This window comes from Myotis nattereri (genome assembly GCF_964212035.1).
Source record: "Myotis nattereri genome assembly, chromosome: 4".
In the NCBI taxonomy this organism is placed as follows: domain Eukaryota; kingdom Metazoa; phylum Chordata; class Mammalia; order Chiroptera; family Vespertilionidae; genus Myotis; species Myotis nattereri.
This window is the reverse complement of record NC_138079.1, coordinates 79,509,458-79,527,756: the sequence shown is the minus strand read 5'-3', so window position 1 is coordinate 79,527,756 and position 18,299 is coordinate 79,509,458. Positions and strand designations below refer to the sequence as shown.

General features: G+C 40.4%; 1 protein-coding gene across 1 annotated transcript in view; it reads right to left on the bottom strand.

Annotated features, from left to right (window-relative positions):
- Nucleotides 1–2,669: 2,669 nt before the first annotated feature.
- LOC308517930 (cytochrome P450 3A12-like) overlaps nucleotides 2,670–18,299 on the bottom strand; it is a gene marked incomplete at its 3' end in the record, with an annotated part of 39,738 nt that continues 24,108 nt past the window's right edge. Inside the window, exons 10-13 of the mRNA XM_081089479.1 lie at nucleotides 10,722–10,882; nucleotides 7,297–7,523; nucleotides 4,912–5,074; nucleotides 2,670–2,765 (exon numbers count right to left, since the gene is read on the bottom strand). Of these exons, the coding sequence (XP_080945605.1) occupies nucleotides 2,670–2,765; nucleotides 4,912–5,074; nucleotides 7,297–7,523; nucleotides 10,722–10,882 (647 nt within the window). The remainder of the gene's footprint in view (nucleotides 2,766–4,911; nucleotides 5,075–7,296; nucleotides 7,524–10,721; nucleotides 10,883–18,299) is intronic.

Below are 18,299 nucleotides of genomic sequence, written 5' to 3'. Positions count from 1 at the left end.
CGGGATGGCGCTGTCCCGCCATGCCTGCAGTATGCAAATTAGCCACCATCTTGGCTGGTGATTAATTTGCATATCGCCCTGATTAGCCAATGGGAAGGGTAGCGGTTGTACACCAATTACCATCTTTCTCTTTTATTAGATAGGATTCTTACCATCATTATTTATTATGATGCTCGAATTGTCCCTGGTTTGGTCATTGAAAGCCCATCAGTCTGGCATCTTTGTCCTTTTGGCATGTCCCCCTCAGTGTCTAGCATTTTCTTGCTTTTTAGCACAACAAGATGTTCCAGGCTCATCTTGGAGTTTCTCAACCCTGGCCCCAAGTCAGCCATTTCTCTAAGGCAGTGGTTCTCAACCTTGGCTGCACATTAGAATCACCTGGGAATCTTTTTAAAATCCTGATTTCTGGGCCTCATCCTCCAGAAATTCTGTTTCTTTGTTATGGGGTGAGGCCACAACATTAGTAACAAAGAAACAGAATTTCCGGAGGATGAGGCCCGGAAATCAGGATTTTAAAAAGATTCCCAGGTGATTCTAATGTGCAGCCAAGGTTGAGAACCACTGCTCTAAGGAGCCTGGGTCCCTTGAGATGGAAAATTGTATTTATAAGTCAAGATCAGGGCACAAGGCGTGCTCATTACTATAAAGTTTCTAAACTCTGCCCGTGTGTTTTCTATACAAAACATATGAGCAAATATCTATCTATCTATCTATCTATCTATCTATCTATCTATCTATCATCTATCTCTTTGTATCTATTTATCTTCATAGCTATTCATCTATCATCTATCCTATATAATAAAAGCCTAATATGCTAAGTGTCCGGTCATCCATTAAACCAAACAAAGGAAATATGCTAATGATATGCTAAGGCCACTCAACCACTCGCTATGATGTGCACTGACCACCAGAGACCAGATGCTCTGACTGGTAGGTTAGCTTGCTGCTGGGGTCCAGCCAATCGAGACTGAACGATATGGGCTGGACATGCCCTGGATCCTTCCCACAGTCCCTCCCTGCTGGTCAACCTCCCGCATCCCTCGCCAGCCCCGATCCTGCACGGGTGGGGTACCTCAGCCTGGCCTACACACTTTCGCAATCTGGGACCCCTTGGGGGATGTCAGAGAGTTGGTTTCAGCCTGATTCCACAGGCCAGGCTGAGGGACCCCACTGGTGCACAAATTTGTGCACTGGGCCTCTAGTCTATATAGAAAAGTACACACTTACATAGTACATTCAGTTTCAATCTCTGAGTCCACAGGGTACATTCTGTTTTTCTCTCCTTCTGAATCAGTGACTCTCTTCTCTAACAGTGAGAAATGTGGATTTCATTATCTTTAATATGTTTATTTGTCTGATCAATCCTCCTTGATATAATAAATCCTTGCTCCATCCCTTTGCACTAATGGATACTTTCTTCATCCTACTCAGATTCTCCACACCGTATATAGGCTCTGGATGCTTTTGCCAGGGTACCTCTCTGCATGGACACATTTCCCACCTTGTTTGGGTTCCCACACCCATACCAGGATTCCCTCCATGTGGATACCCTTCCACCCTACTCAGTCTCCTAGTTAGAGCCACTGTGACTCCCTTCCCTGCCCCTGCCCCTTCCCCTGCCCTATAATGTGTGTCTGCCAATAACGCTATGCTGAACCTTTTGGCTTTCGGACCGAATTATCCAGAAAGGAAAAAAGTAAAGGGAAGGGGAGGCAGGGGAAGGAAACGGAAAAGAAGGAAGTAAAGTGAGGGGAAGGAAACGGCAGGAGAGATATAGAGATAGAAAAGGAAGAAACCTGTGCACTTCTGAAACTGACGAATGCTTGTAGCCTTTCTACCCAATCAATTGACCAATCAACTATCTTTTATTCAATATTCATTGTGTTAAGAGGGTTGGGACTTGAGGATAACATTCAAAGAATATAAGAAAACATGTTTTCTTACTTCTAGAGTTATCAGGGGAGATGAGATAAAACATTAAATCAAAACTAATAATAAAATAATAAGTGCCTCAGCTGAGTCTTACAAAAAATATGTGCTCCAAAAAAGGTGGAATTAAATTATGAATGTACTTTCTAAATAATGGGGGAAATCACAATGGATTTATTCTCATCTATCTTAATATATCAAATTGGAATTCTGAAAAGGTTCCATCCAACCAGTGATTGTGATGGTTAAAAACATTTAGTCACTGGCTGTGCATGAAAGCATTAGATAATACTATTGTGAAGAGATGTTTATTGAGTTGCTCAATATAATATACAATATAGAATATTCAAAATAAAACGTGACATAAATGTCATTATTGCCATTTCCATAATGATTCTTGTTTTCATTAGGTTTGTTGAGAAAATTATAGAGAAATTTGTATTCATGGTTAGTACTAAGTAAGTAGATGATACTAAGTGGGAATAGATGGAGATAGTATTATAAGAACCCAATAAATTCAGTCTACTTATTTAGTCACCTCTCTTATATTACACAATATGTAATACTCTGTATAGACACTGAGAAGATAAGTGAATGTACAGACTCCCTAGTCATCCATCAAGTGCAGTAGGTTAAGCCCATCTTCATTTCTGTTTTTTTTATTTACAAAGTACACTGAGATCTCTGGTGTCAGGGGATATGACTTCCTTGAAGAACAAAGTGTAAGTCCTTAGGGAAAGTCAGGCTCCACTTACAGTTCCATCTCTCAACTCAGCCTTTAGAACAATGGGTTTTTTTGGTTGAATAATTCCTTGAAAATCTAGTTCCACAGGGATCTGCAAATGTTAAACAGCATGTGAGAACTAGTTAACGAAGCACTGTCAACACCAAAAGCAAAGCAGATGAGATACATTGAGGACAATAATGCTTTACAATATATAGAAATTACTTTTCACATAATATATCTTTGTTTCTTTATACTTATTCAGTAAGCTGTCTCAAGACTAGTCAGTGAAAGCATTCATCAATACATTCATTCAAGAAAATGTCAATTACAGCATCTATTCTGTCCCAGGCCAGAGACAAAATCATATTGGTTTGTGCTTGTTTTTGGCTTGAATTTTAAGCAAATGAATGAATTTTTAAAATGTAAACCAGATTCTTAGGCATTATGAAAAACTATTTAGAAAAGCCATACAGAATTAATTTTGTACGTATTGGAAATTGCAAGGTAACCTGAGTACATATTATATATTTTAATTATTTGAATTATCCATCACTTCTAAGGAGTCCAGTCACTTCTCCCAGTGGAAGCCTTTTAGTTTCATGATGGGAAAAGGTATTTGTCAAGCATTGTGCCTATTTTCTAACATCTCCTGGTTCCCAGTGTAAATAGTGAACTTCTGAATAGCGTTTTGACCTAAATAGTGTTTTGAATAATTTTTTAGCTCTAATCCCACTGAGTTACACTAAAAGTGTTGGAGGAGCCACCAACACAGTAACCTTCATATCTCAGTTGACTGAAGGGCAAGAAAATTGCAATGGAGGGTGAAAAGCACAAGCCAGAGATGACTGGGAGCTTTCAGGGAGTGTCTGCAAGCCCCCCCACAAGGTGTGCAGAGGCCCATTTCCTCTCAGGGCTAAGACCCCCTTTATATGCACTTACAGGACTGCTACATAGCTGCCTAAAGCCACAAATAAGATGGAAACCATCTTCATCCTCCTCCTCTTCTCTGAGAAAGCCTACTTAAGGAAAGGAGCTGCATAATAAATATACAAGTCCTAGAAATAAGCCTTATTATAGGGCCTTGCTTGCTATCACTCAATGACAACTATTGCTTATGTTCTTCAGAGGAGAGATTCCAGATCTTCCTATTAATGTAAAACCTTCCTATTTTATAATTTCAAATGGCATGTATATATTTCCCCTGTACACAGACCAACACACGTAGAAAATGTACATTACAAATGTTATTTGTTAATTTTTTCAAATTAAATCATTTAAAATGTGGATTCATGGTCTCCAAATCAACTGCAAAATACTCTTTAAGCATTTCCTGAATGACCGCAAGGCACTATTGGGAATTTATGAAAGGAATAAAATGAGGTGCTAGACTTAAGGATATTCTTACATACAAAGAAAACACAGAGTACCAAACTGGATGGTTTAATGATAAAGTTTTCGGTTAGGAAGGATAGTGATGATACCAGCCTGCAGTAGCAATAACATGGCAGAGGAAAAATGGGCGGGAAGCCTCCTGGAAGGGCTTTGGGAGTGAACTAGGACTTGAAAGATGAGAACAGAATGGGGAAGAGAGTGAGAAAAACATCACAGAGTTCATATTAGGATCTAAAGAATCCAACTTGATTGCATCAGGTTTCAAGTAGCCAGGATGGCCATGGACTGTAGGAGTTCTTATGTCAGGCAGAAATGCTTTAATCAACCTTGGCTGCATATGAAAACCAAACCGGGTGCTTTTAAAGCCACACAGGATAGATTATTTTAGAATCTGAGATGACCTCAGCATAGGATTTTTAAAAGATCCCTGCTGATTTCATTGTATAACCAGTGGTTGAGAACCCTATCACAAGAGCTTCTGTAAGTTCTGGTGGAAAAGAGCAGTGTTCAAAAGTCATGACCCAGTTATCATTGTACTTCAGGACTGTGCACAGCACTTTCCCTTCCTTCCAGTGGACTTGAAACCAAATTTAAACTTTTCTCAAATGACTCTACCTGATCATGTCACACTAACTATATTGGCTCTAGATGGCCTTTATAGTTGGATATTTATAAAAACACAGGCTTAGCACTCCAGACTACCAGGATGTTAAAGGTTACATTTGACTCCAGATAGACTCTCTGTCCAACAGAACAAAGTATTAAACAATGAATGAGCACACTCATGCATATGTACCTCAGTTTAAGAAAAACTCTCAATCAAGTATCATTCACACAGAGTGGTAACAGGTTAAGTATCTGACCTGTGTTTCTTTGCAGGGTTTGAAGGAGAAGTTCTGCAGAACTCTGACGAGAGCAATTTTCATGTTCATGAGAGCGAACCTCATTCCCATGCAGTTTCTGGGTCCACTTCCAAAGGGTGTGTATATGTAAGGATTTATCCTGTCCTTGTTCTCCTTGCTAAACCTGGTTATATAACAGTAGATGCAAACAATTAATGAAACATAAACACCACAAGAGCTACATGTTTGGGCTTCTTAGGCTCCCGTACAAGTAGTGTACAGAATACTCCTCTGGGCTAGTCAGTGAGATCCTGCTATAGTTATGTGGCTGTAAGAATGGTAAGCTACAGATTCTTTCCATTCCCCATACCCTATATGAGCTAACAGTATCATTGAAGAGATGACATGAATGCTGTTTACAGGAAAATTTATCTTTAAACACTAAATTACATTCAGGGTATTGAGATGTTCACACTCTGAAAGGCAAGTAGGAAATGAGACTAATTGAAGAAAAAGTAGGTCCCTGCCTCCATCAAACTCATGTTGGTCACATGCTCATGGAGGAAGGAAGTAGGAATCATATCTCTCATTAGTTGCATTGTTATTTTTTCCTTCCCTTCCCTTTCCTTCCGCCCCTCCCCCCTTTCCTCTCCTCCCTTCCTCTCACCTCTTCTGTCCCTCTCCCATTGAATAGCTTAAATCAGATGACTCATATGGGCATATGATGCTGCTCTGCTCTAATATAATTTGTGATTTCCTTGTCTATCTGTTACACTAGGCTATAAATTCCTTGAAGGTTAGACTTATGTTTTATTCAAATTTGATCCCTCAATATTTGATTATATTAAGGGAAAATGCGGATTTGGGAAAGTGATCATGGCATTGTGGTTATGTATTTTTAAAAGGTTCTCGAACATTGGAATATTTAGAGATGGTATGCCTTAAAATAATATGGGAATTAGGAGGATGGTAGTAATGGTGTGTGAGTTGGGCAGCAGACATAGTTTGATGGCTGTAAACATGTGATGGGCACACATAGATGAATTAAAAGTAGACTCGTATCTGTAGAAAATGATTTTGTATATTTGTGTAAGTGTCAAGTTCTCCATAATAGGCATTTTTTAACATGGATTTCTCACTGCCTTGCCCACCTCCTGACATGGTAAGCAGTTACTCTCTGTGGAAGACTTAATGATCAAAAGAGCAGTACAGTCAGTGGTCTCTGGATTCATGTTCATGAAGCTACGGGCTGTGGGGGTGAGGGGAGAAAAAACGGTTGAGCTTGGAGGAAACACAGAGGCCCCTTGGTCCAGAAAACAGAGGATTTGGTCACGTCTAACTTCTTCTTTCACCAAATACTATGTGCAGACAATAAGCTAGAACTAAGCACACCATGGCAGATGAGAGAAGGTCCCTGCCATTAGGGATCTTATAGTTATGCTAATGAAAGCCTAGGTCCCAGCTAGTGCCCTCAATAGTTAATTCCAATTTTGCTCATCAATGCAACAAATGGGAAACATCAGCTCTTTCTAGAGTTCAAGCTGTGCCTAAAGCTAGACCTTGGCTCTGAATTTTTAGAAGAACATGCTAAAGATCCTCCTAGGGGGCGTGTCTCGGGTGTCTGGAGAGCAGGTGACTTTTCTTTGGAAGTCGCCACTTTCTTTGAGAGTAGAAGGAAGCTGACACAGGACTGTAGCCAAAGACAGACCAGTGACTTGTGTTCTCCTCTGTCCTTCAGGGGCCACTTAAATCATCAGGAATGAGGACCTCTCAGGTTCCCATAATACACTCTCCCAATAATGATAAAGATGTGGCCACCAATGTGAAAAAAAAAACCAAAAACAGAATGTGGGAACGTTGGTGGTAAATTCAGAGAGCTAATGAGAACAACACAGAAAAATTTAAAGAAGTAAAAAAGCCTACATTCCTAAAATCAGATAATGATTAAGTAATTTATGGCATAAGCATATAGTCACATCTGCATCAATATTTATATGTATGCATACCTACATATGATGGTTATATATAAAAGGACACTGTTTATAGTTTACTGGTAAATAAAGTAAGCAGTTCAAAATAAAAAATATATTACTATTTTAATTTTAAATATCTATATATGTTTAGAAAAATGTCAATAATGGCATACATTGTATTACTAATGAGGCCTATCTTAATATATTAGTACTATGGACAGATACAATTTTCTTTTAGCTAGTCTAGAGTTTGTAAAATTTTGTCAACAAACAATGATTACTCTTGTAATAAGAAAAAACAAACTTGTAAAAACAGAAAAATGTACATATAAATGATTGTACAACCACACATTCATCATCTATACTAAAAGACATCAGCTTATGTCCAACCAGCCTGGATGAGGGTGGGTTCCCTTTCCCAGGGGTCCAGTACCTTTCAGGACGGAACTCCTCCGGCTCTGGCCAGTACGTCGGGTCTAGGTGAAGAACATAGCTTGGCACCATCACCACTGTTCCTTTGGGAATGAACACCCCATTGATTTCCACATCCTTCTTACAGAGCCTCTCAAGTCTACCAGCAATTGGGAATAGTCTGAGGGATTCATTCATCACCATGTCAAGATACTCCATCTGTGCCAGGGCATCATAGGTGGGAGTTGCCTGGGAAGAAAGAAACAGATTTTGATAAACTGAGATTTGAGATCAACATTCAATTCAGTCTATGGAGTTCTATAGAAATGTTAGGAGCTCCAAAGAATAACTTATTTGGGTAAAGGACCTTAGGATTTATAGGCATTTTAATATCTGTCGTGTCCGTTGGCCTGCTTAATGCCCCATTGAGATGTGTGGACTAGTTATGACTACGGGAGGATGTTGGGGACAACTCCTTAAGCACGACCCAAAATCCCTCACATTACCATGTAGTGATTTTTTTTTAACTCATGTGAGTAATAGACTATGACCCATATTCTTAACTGAAATACGGTAAGGTCACTGTTTTCAAAAGAGAGGCCACACCTCTGTACAAAGGAAAGAGAATGTGTAAAAGAGCAAAATTCCAACTTGACAGTGTTTAGTTGAAAAATCCTGCTTACTAATCCTTTAGATTATATATATAATTTGGAGAGAAACACCATATAAGTAGAAACTCTATAAATAACAAAACTCTGTAAGTATAGCAAAAGAAGGGCGTGACTGAAAAGAATGAAATCAGGGCACACAATTTCATTCTAGCAGAAGCTATGAAGAGGTGGAACCCCACTCAGCCTCATGCTGCCTTGCTGGGACAGTCTCCTAGTTGTTGTTCAGGGTTTGACTGTAAGCTGTGAAGATCTCATACAAGCCTCGCCAGCCCCAGAGGCCAGTCTCTTCCTACCACAAAGAGTTCCAGTTTTGTCAGATATCTGAAAACAGTGTGTGCAATATGTGGGTATCACTTGGTGTTATATTGAATAGACAATACTGTAGAGGTTAAGGCTTCTTCACCACTAGCTATATGACTAGTGTATAAAAATTATTTCACCTCTCAGTTTTCTGATATGTTACATGGAGATATTTAGAGTTGACACTTCATAGGGTTGCTTGGTAGAGACATCACTGCTCACCCAATATCCATGTAGTCTTCACATCTCCCAGCCCACTTAAAGCTAGGGCAGTGGTCGGCAAACTCATTAGTCAACAGAGCCAAATATCAACAGTACAACGGTTGTAATTTTTTTTTAGAGCCAAATTTTTTTAACTTAAACTATATAGGTAGGTACATTGTTATTAACTTAATTAGGGTACTCCTAAGGCTTAGGAAGAGCCACACTCAAGGGGCCATAAAGCTGCATGTGGCTCCAGAGCAGCAGTTTGCCAACCACAGAGCTAGGGGGAACCAGCTTTGAGAATGGGCTCCAAGCTGAGGTGACATATGTCAGTTCAGAGTCAAAACACTTGAAAATCCAGTGAGCAACACCCTACTTCTTTATTCCCCAACCAACATGAAGGCCTTGTGCTTCAGAAAGTGCAGCTACAAGAAAATGGGTCCTTTTTAGCTTATATTTCCGAGTAGCTATGGAGCACAAAGTCCCATTCCCATCCTTCATTAACAATCCATGTTGGACATGTTAATGTGAGTTGGAAATAATCCTTTGTATTGTAAATCCACTGAGAATAGAGGGCTAATCTGTAGTTGTGGCAAATTTAGCCTATTCTGACTAATGTATCACTTTTTTAAATTGAATTTATCGGGGTGACATTGGTTAATAAAATTATATAGGTTTCAGTTACAATACTATAATATTCCATCTGTATATTGTATTGTATGATCACCACCCCAAGTCAAGTCTCCTTTCATCACCATTTATCCCCCCTTTCTCCCCCCATACTCTCTTCTATTTCTGCCAACGCCTATTCTCCTCTGGTAATCATCATGCTGTTGTCTGTGTCTATGAATTTCTTGTTTTTTGTTAATCCTCACCCGAGGATATTTTTCCATTGATTTTTAGAGAGAGTGGAAGGGAGGGGGAAAGACACACAGAGAGAAACATCAATGTGAGAGAGACACATGGATTGGTTGCTTCCACATCATGGCAATGGTCTAGCCTGCAACCAAGGTATGTGCCCTTGACAGGAATCAAACCCAGAACCCTTTAGTCTGAGGGCCAAATCTCTATCCACTGAGCCAAAGTGGCTAGGGCTGTGTGAATTAGGTTTTTTTGCTTAACCTCTTCACCTTTTTCACCCAGCCTCCCAAAGCCCCCTTCCCCTCTGATAGTCTGTTCTCTATCTATGAGTCTGTTTCTATTTTTAATACATAATTTTTTAAAAATTCATTTATAAATATAAGGCATTTAGCACAAATATAGTGAGAAGTATATATTAGCTATTAGTGTTGTTGTCATTGTTACTTTTATTAAGAGGGGAGGACAAAATGCTTTAGCTAGTCTGTTTCTTAGTGACCTTTCCATCTTATTGCAATAAAATGATCTTCAATATAGGCTTACCCAGAGAAGAAAAATAATCTTTAATTTAGTTGGACCCTAAAATGTATCTTTATTTTATATTTGAAGGACCTATGACACGGAGAGTTCTTAAGACCTGTCCAAAACCACAGTCTGGACTCAAACTCATGTCTTTTATTTCCTACACTATGTTCTTTTCTGTATACCAGGCTTCTCCTAGATTGCACAGTTTACCCAAGGTGGTAGATTCCAGTAATAGTGCCAGTTTTCCACACCTTCCTGTGTCCATGCCCGTAGTCATCTAACTTTGTGCCCTCCTATTATGATCCTAGGGTTGGCCATGGTGCATGCTTTAAATCAATGAAATGTTGGTTAAGTGTGATGCAAGCAGAGTTCTGAAAGGCACCCATATGTTTGGGCTTATTGGTCATTCCCTCTGTCATTGCCTGAGAAGAACATACCCAGGCTAGTTGTCTGGAGTATGGGAGATATGCGGATCCTGTGTGGAGCTGATTCACCCAGCCGCTTAGCCAAGACCAGCCTAGATCAGCCAAGAGCCAGACTAAAACAAGTCTAGTCAATAGCAGCACAGGTAATTATCTAGACACTTGAGCAATAAATTCCTATTGTTAATTGCCACTGAGGTTTTAAAATTTTTTTTCATTTGACATTATTGTGATAACAGATAACTGACACAACAGGACCAACACTTTTTCAAAGATCTTATATACCTCTAATAACGAAAATTACCTATATTCTTTTATTGTTTTTGTCTTTTTACATCCTTCCTAAATAGCACAAGTAAAATAATTGATGCTTACATTCTTTGTAAAAATTCTCCTAGGAAGTGGTGAGGAGGCATTCTTGATAAGGCTTTACTTTCTCCCTCGCTCTCCAAGTATCACCCACTCACCTTATTGGGAAACGTTGCATCAATCTCCTTGTGCAATTTCTGCTGCACATCGGGGTGAGTGGCCAGCAAATACATAAGGAAAGAAAGAGAACTGCTAGTGGTCTCATAGCCGGCAAACAGAAAGATAATAGATTGGGCAACAAGCTCCAGATCAGTCAGAGCTAAAAGGAGAAGAAAGATACTTTATAAAGCAGGTCAATGAACAACATCACAATTTAGATTATGAGGAATCCAAATGAAACTCCCAAACCCTTATAGGAAAAATTGAAAAAACAATTCAGCTCAATTGGGAGTGTTTTGCACTCTGATGTGTATGTTACAGAGCCAGAAAAAGGCAAAAATGTCTTAATTTGTCCCCCCCCCCCCAAAGTCTATTCTATTCTTCACCATCTGCTTCTGGTTGTGTCACTCTCTCCACAACATAGCTGTGCAATTTTAAGACATAGCGTTTTGTGTTACATGCACAGTGTTATCAGTCTGTCCCTTGGAGAATCCTGAAAGTACTTTAGCTACAAGTAATATGGGATAGATTTCTCCCCCAGGAAAAATTTAAATTATTCTAGATAAAATATATCTGAATAATTTTTTTTTTAAAAAAAATATATTAAAAATATATCTTCTTATTGATTTCAGAGAGGAAGGGAGAGGGAGATAGAAACATTAATGATGAGAGAATAACCAATCCACTACCTCCTGCATGCCCCGCACTGGGGATCAAGCCCGCAACCCAGGCACACACCCTTGACCAGAATCACACCCGGGACTCTTCCAGTCTACAAGCTGACACTCTATCCACTGAGCCAAACCGGCCAGGGCCCTGGATAATTTTTAAGAGACTTTGCACTAAGGCTTATGCAGGGAAAATTAAAGGATCTTCATTCAAAAATGTTTGCAGAAACTTAAGAGAATGATACTGGCTACAGATAAAATATGGTTACTCTAAGAATTGTCCATAGACCAGCATTATCAGCAGTATCTGGAAGGTTATTAGAAATGCAGAATCTTAAATCCCATACAAAAACTACTGAATCGCAGTATGAACTGTCAACAGATGAGATGATTTTCATAACTAGAACAAAAAAACCCAAAATTTATATGAAACCACAAAAGATAGCAATCTTGGGAAAGAACAAAGTTGGAGGTATCACACTACCTAATATCAAATTATACTACAGGACTATAGTGATCAAAGCAGCATAGTATTGGCATAAAAACAGATATAGATCAATAGAACAGAATAGGGAACCCAGACCGATATGGTCAATTTATATTTGACAAAGGAGACAAGAAAATACAAGGAAGTAAAAATAGTCTATTCAATAAATGTCTGAAAAATTGGGCAGATATGAGCCAAAAAAAAATGAAACTAGACCATCTTTTAAAAATATATATTTTATTGATTTTTTTACAGAGAGGAAGGGAGAGCGATAGAGAGTTAGAAACACTGATGAGAGAGAAACATCGATCAGCTGCCTCCTGCACACTCCCTACTGGGTATGTGCCCACAACTAAGGTACATGCCCTTGACCGGAATTGAACCTGGGACCTTTGAGTCTGCAGGCAGACACTCTATCCACTGAACCAAACGGGTTAGGGTGAGACCATCTACTTTTAAATCCTCATCCGAGGACATGTTTAGAGAGAGAGAGAGAGAGAGAGAGAGAGAGAGAGAGAGAGAGAGAGAGAGAGAAAGAAATAGCAATATGAAAAACATTGATCAATCCTCCCCTCCCCCTGCCTGTATGTGCCCTGAGAGGGGGCTGTGTCTGGGGATCAAACTTGCTGCCCAGACATATGCCCTACTTGGAGATTGAACCCATAACCTTTCATTGTACGGGAGGATGCTCCAACCAACTGAGCCATACTGGTCAGGGCCTAGACTATCTTTTTACACCATATATAAGAATAAACTCAAAATGAATTAAAGACTTAAATGTAAGACTTGAACCATAAAAACCCTAGAAGAAAACAGAGGCAGTAAAATCTCTGACATTTTTCTTGGCAATATTTTTTCCTGACATTACTGCTTGGGCAAGGGAAACTATAAATAAATGGGACTACATCAAACTAAAAAGTTTACACAGCAAAGGAAACCATCAACAAAACAACCTACTGAATGGGAGACAATATTCACCAATGATACATTCCATGAGGTGTTAATACTCCAAATTTACAAAGAACTTATGCAACTCAAACCAACCCCAGCCCCCCAATAATCCAATTAAAAAGTGGACAAAGGTTCTGCATAGACACTTCTTTAAAGAGGACATACAGATGACCAATAGACATATGAAAAGATGCTCAACATCACTAATTGTCAGAGAAATGTAAATTAAAATCACAATGATATATTACCTCACACTTGTCAGAATGGCTAACATCAATAAATCAACAAACAACAAGTGGTGGCAAGGATGTGGAGAAAAGGAAACACTCTTGCACTGTTGGTGGGAATGCAGATTCGGGCAACCACTGTGGAAAGCAGTATGGAGGGTCCTCAAAAAATTAAAAATGGAACTGCCTTATGACCCCATGTTCCACTTGTGGGTGTATATCCAGAGAATCCCAAAACAGTAATTTGAAAGACTATATGCACCCCTATGTTCATTGTAATGTCATTTATGATAGCCAAGGTTTGGAAGCAACCCAAGTGCCTGTCAAATGGATTATTACTTAGCCACTAAAAAGAATAAAATCTTATAATTTGCAACAGTATGAATGGACTAGAGGGTATTATGCTAAGAGAAATAAGTCAGACAGAGAAAGACAGTTACTGTATGATTTTACTTATAGGTGGAATCTAAACACCAAAATAAATGAACAAACAAAATAGAAACAGACTCATAGATACAAATAAAAGACTGATGGTTGCCAGAGGGAGTGGAGTAGTGGGACTGGATGAAAAAGGTAAAGGGATTAAGAGGTACAAATTGGTAGTTACAAAATCATGTGGATATAAAGGACAACATAAGAAATAAAGACAAGCTCTAGCTGGTTTGGCTCAGTGGAAAGTTTTGGCCTGAGGACTAAAGGGTCCCAAGTTTGATTCCAGTCAAGGGTACATGCCTGAGTTGCGGGCTCGATCCCCAGTGGGGGGTGTGCAGGAGGCAGCCAATCCATGATTCTCTCTCATCATTGATGTTTCTATATCTTTCTCCCTCTCCCTTCCTCTCTGAAATCAATAAAATAATCCTATATAATAAAGAGGTAATATGCAAATTGACCATCACTCTAACACACAAAATGGCCGCCCCCTTGTGGTCAAAGATGCCGCCCCCATGTGGACACAAGATAGCCACCACAAGATGGCTGGCAGGGGAGGGCAGTTGTGGGTGATCAGGCCAGCAGGGGAGGGCATTTAGGAGGGACCAGGCCTGAAAGGGAGGGCAATTTGGGGCAATCAGGCCCACAAGGGAGGACAGTTGGGGGGACCCAGGTCTGCAGGGGAGGGCAGATGAGGGGGACCAGGCCTGAAGGGGAGGGCAGTTGGAGGTGACCAGGCCTGCAGGGGAGGGCAGTTGGGAGGGACCAGGCCTGAAAGGGAGGGCAGTTGGAGGCAATCAGGCCTACAAGGGAGGACAGTTTTGGGGACCCAGGCCTGCTGGGGAGGGCAGTTGGGGGTGATCAGGCTGGCAGGTGAGGGCAGTTAGGGGCAATCAAGCCAGCAGGGGAGGGCAGTTAGGGGAAACCAGGCTGGCAAGGGAGGGAAGTTAGGGGTGACTGGGCCAGCAGTGGAGGGCGGTTGGGGGCAACCAGGTAGGCAGGGGAGGACAGTTAGAGGTTATCAGGCCTGCAGGGGAGGGTGGTTGGGGGCGACCAGGCTGGCAAGGGAGGGCAGTTAGGGGTGACCAGGCTGACAGGGGAGGGCAGTTAGGGGCAATCGGGCCGGCAGTGGAGCAGTTAGGCATCAATCAGTCTGGCAGGGGAGTGGTTAGAGGGTGATCAGGCTGGCAGGCAGGTAAGCGGTTGGGAGCCAGCAGTCCCTGATTGTGAGAGGGATGTCCGACTGCCCATTTAGACCCAATCCCAGTGGGCCTAAATTGGGATCAGGTGGGGATCCAGTGGGATCGGGCCTAAATGGGCAGTCAGACATCCCTCAAGGGGTCCCAGATTGGAGAGGGTGCAGGCTGGACTGAGGGATACACACCCCGGCCCCCGTGCACCAATTTCGTGCACCAGGCCTCTAGTACATATATAAAAGAAATACAGTCAATAATGTAATAACTCTGTATGGTATCAGATGGGTGCTTGAAATATTAGGAGGATCACTTTGTAAAATATGTGATTGTCTAACCACTAAAATGTACATCTGAAACTAATACAAAATAATATTGAATGAAAACTCTAATTTAAAAATAGTATTTATTTATTTTTATTATTATTTTGGGGGGTTTACAGTCATTGATGAACTTTATTTCAACCTACTGCCTGAATACCCTTTTCAGGATTATCCATTTTATCTAGTGTTTTGATTTTTTTTTAAAATAACACCAATGATGGAAAGCTCACTACCTCTTCAGGGAAATCATTCCACTTTTATACAATGTTAATAGTTGTAAATATCTTCCTTATATTGGGCCCAAATAGGCCTTCCTGACAATTATTGCTGCATTAGTTCTGCCCTTGGAAGTCACCTAATATAAAGAAAGCACTCTTTTGTAAGATGGCCCTTGAAAAATGAAAAGACTGCATCATATTATTGCAAAAGAGAGATGTAATTTGTGTGCACAACCCAGCTTGGGAAGCACGGATTAAACCTTTAAGAGGTATTAGGTAATAAAAGACTTGGGACACATGCCTTCAAAATTGATGATCTGAGATATGGACAAAAACTGCAGAGATTTAAAAAAAGGTGGAAGATTGGTGATTGATCTTAGTCTAATCAATGGCATTAAAATAGCAGAAAAAAGAATGTGCCAATAGAAGGGCATTGGACAGCATGAAATACAGAAATGTAGGGTCCAGTAAGTGGAATTAGCAATGTTCATTCAATCATGACCTGAATGTCATCTTTCTCAGCACCTGCCCCCTCTCTTTGCTCTATTTTATGCTCAGCAAATAGCCCTTGTGATCAAATTGGTCTCTTTTTATATTTTCTCCTGAGAGAAACTAAGCATGGTCAGGCTCTAATCTATTTGTTTGAAGTATACTATAACTTTTAGATACTTAGAGCATGAAATAAATATGGGCTTACCCCAACCATGTAATTGACAACTAAAAACAATTAAAAAAAGTGTACAAAAGCTCTACAGAGTTCTGACTTTTCAATGAGGATTTGAAAATGACTTTTCAATGAGGATTTTTGTGATGCTTTTGGAGGATAAATTCAGCTATGAAATTCTTTCCCCCAGTTAGCATATACCACATAATATTCAAAGTTTAGAACTGTGCTGTCCAATATGGTAGTCACAAGCCACAAGTGATAATTTAACTTTAGATCTTAATTAATTAAAATTAAATACAATTTAAGATTGTTTTCAGTTGCACTGGCCACAACACAAATGTTCAATAGTCACATGTGTCTAGTAATTACTGTATTGAATAATGAATATCTATACTAATAAAAGGGTAATGTGCTAATTAGACTGGGTGGACCGGACATCTTCCAGATGTTCGACTTCCTTCTGGACAAAGCCACAGTGGTGGGGGCTGAGGCAGAGGCGATTAGGGGCGATCAGGCCAGCAAGGGAGCAAGCAGTTTAGGGGCCATCAGGCTGGCAGGGGAGGACAGTTGGGGGCAATCAGTCCAGAGGGGAGGGCAGTTAGGGGGATCAGGCCAGCAGGGGAGTGCATTTGGGGGTGATCAGGCCTGCAGGGGAGTGGTTAGGCCAGCAGGCAGGGAGCCATCAGGCCAGCAGGCAGGGGAGCAGTTAGGGGCTGTCAGGCTGGCAGGCAGAGGTCTTTAGGGGCGATAAGGCAGGCAGGCAGAGGCGGTTAGGGGCATCAGGCCAGCAGTCAGAGGCAGTTAGGGGCAATCAAGCAGGCAAGCGGTTAGGAGCCAGTGATCCCAGATTGCCAGAGGGATGTCTGACTGCCAGCTTAGGATATCCCCTGAGGGGTCCCAGATTGGAAAGGGTGCAGGCCGGGCTGAGGGACCCCCCCCCCCCCCGCAAGAATTTCATGCACTGGACCTCTAGTGTATTTATAATGGTGTATTAGAGTCATCTCATCCCTGCTCTGTAGAACTGAACGTTAAATATTCAGACATTTTGTAAGATGGTTGTCAGACTATTGGTAGTTTAAAATTAACCATAATGGGATTATTTATATTATGGAAATAAGTTATTAATCAGATTTTTGAGAGAGAGATGGGGAATCCTTTGTCTAGTTACGAGTATATATAGGAATACTTACATTTATCAGATCTGTATAGATATATTTGATATTACTAGGTTTGTCCACTAAGGAGATCTAGAAGAAAAAAAGCCCTAGTAGGAATGAGCGTTCCCAGATCGTAGATATTGGTTTCTAAATATCACTTCTTACTAAAGTGACCAAAGCTCCTTGAGAAATGACTGATTCAAGCCTTGATCAGGGTAAATAAGGAGAAACCTAGAATTTTCTCATGCCAGGAAGCAAGGAAGTGCACACAAAAGCAATGATAGGCAAAGCCCAGCTGGTGTGGCTCAATGGTTGAGTATTGACCTGTGAACCAGGAGATCATGGTTCAATTTTTGGTCAGGGCACATGCCTGGGTTGCAACCTTGATCCCCAGTAGGGGGTGTGCAGGAAGCAGCCAATAGATGATTCTCATCATTGATGTTTTTATTTCTCTCTCCCTCTCCCTTCTCTCTGAAATCAATAAGAACATATTTTTTAAAAATGATAGGTAAAAATGATACTGGACACTCTGTATACTAGTATATGCCATTATACATTTGTCAAAACCCTAGAATGTATAATACCAAGAGTGACTCCTTATGTAAACTATGAAATTTGTGTGGTAATCATGTTTTATTATATGTTCACTAGTTATAACAAATGATCCACACCTGTGTGGGATTTTGATAGTTGAGGAATCTGTGTATAGGTAGAGGGAGGTGGCATATTAAGTCTCTGTACCTTCTGTAGAATTTTGATGTGAATCTAAAATTACCCTAAAAAACTATATTGGAAAAATAAAATATTAAAATGAAAGAGGGAAGAAACCCAGAGCCCACTTAAAGGAACTCCAGTGAACAAACCTAAAAGAATTTGATCACCAAAAAAAAGATGTAAGAGAGTAAATTTATAATATATAAGCTCATATTGACATAAATAAATAAATAAATAATAAATGAGAGAGAACAGAACACTTTACAATGAAACATCTTATATAATAAAAGGCTAGGAGAAACCAAGATGGCGGCATAGGTAAACAGCGGAAATTGCTGCCTCCCACAACAAATTCAAAAATACAACTAAAAGACAAAACGGACATCATCCAGAACCACAGGAAGGCTGGCTGAGTGGAAATTCTACAACTAGAAGGAAAGAGAAAAGCACACTGAGACTCAGATGAGGTGCGGAAGTGCAGAGGTATGGAGGCGCACACGGCAAGGGCTGGCAACTGAGGACGCGGCTGTCTTTCTGAATCGG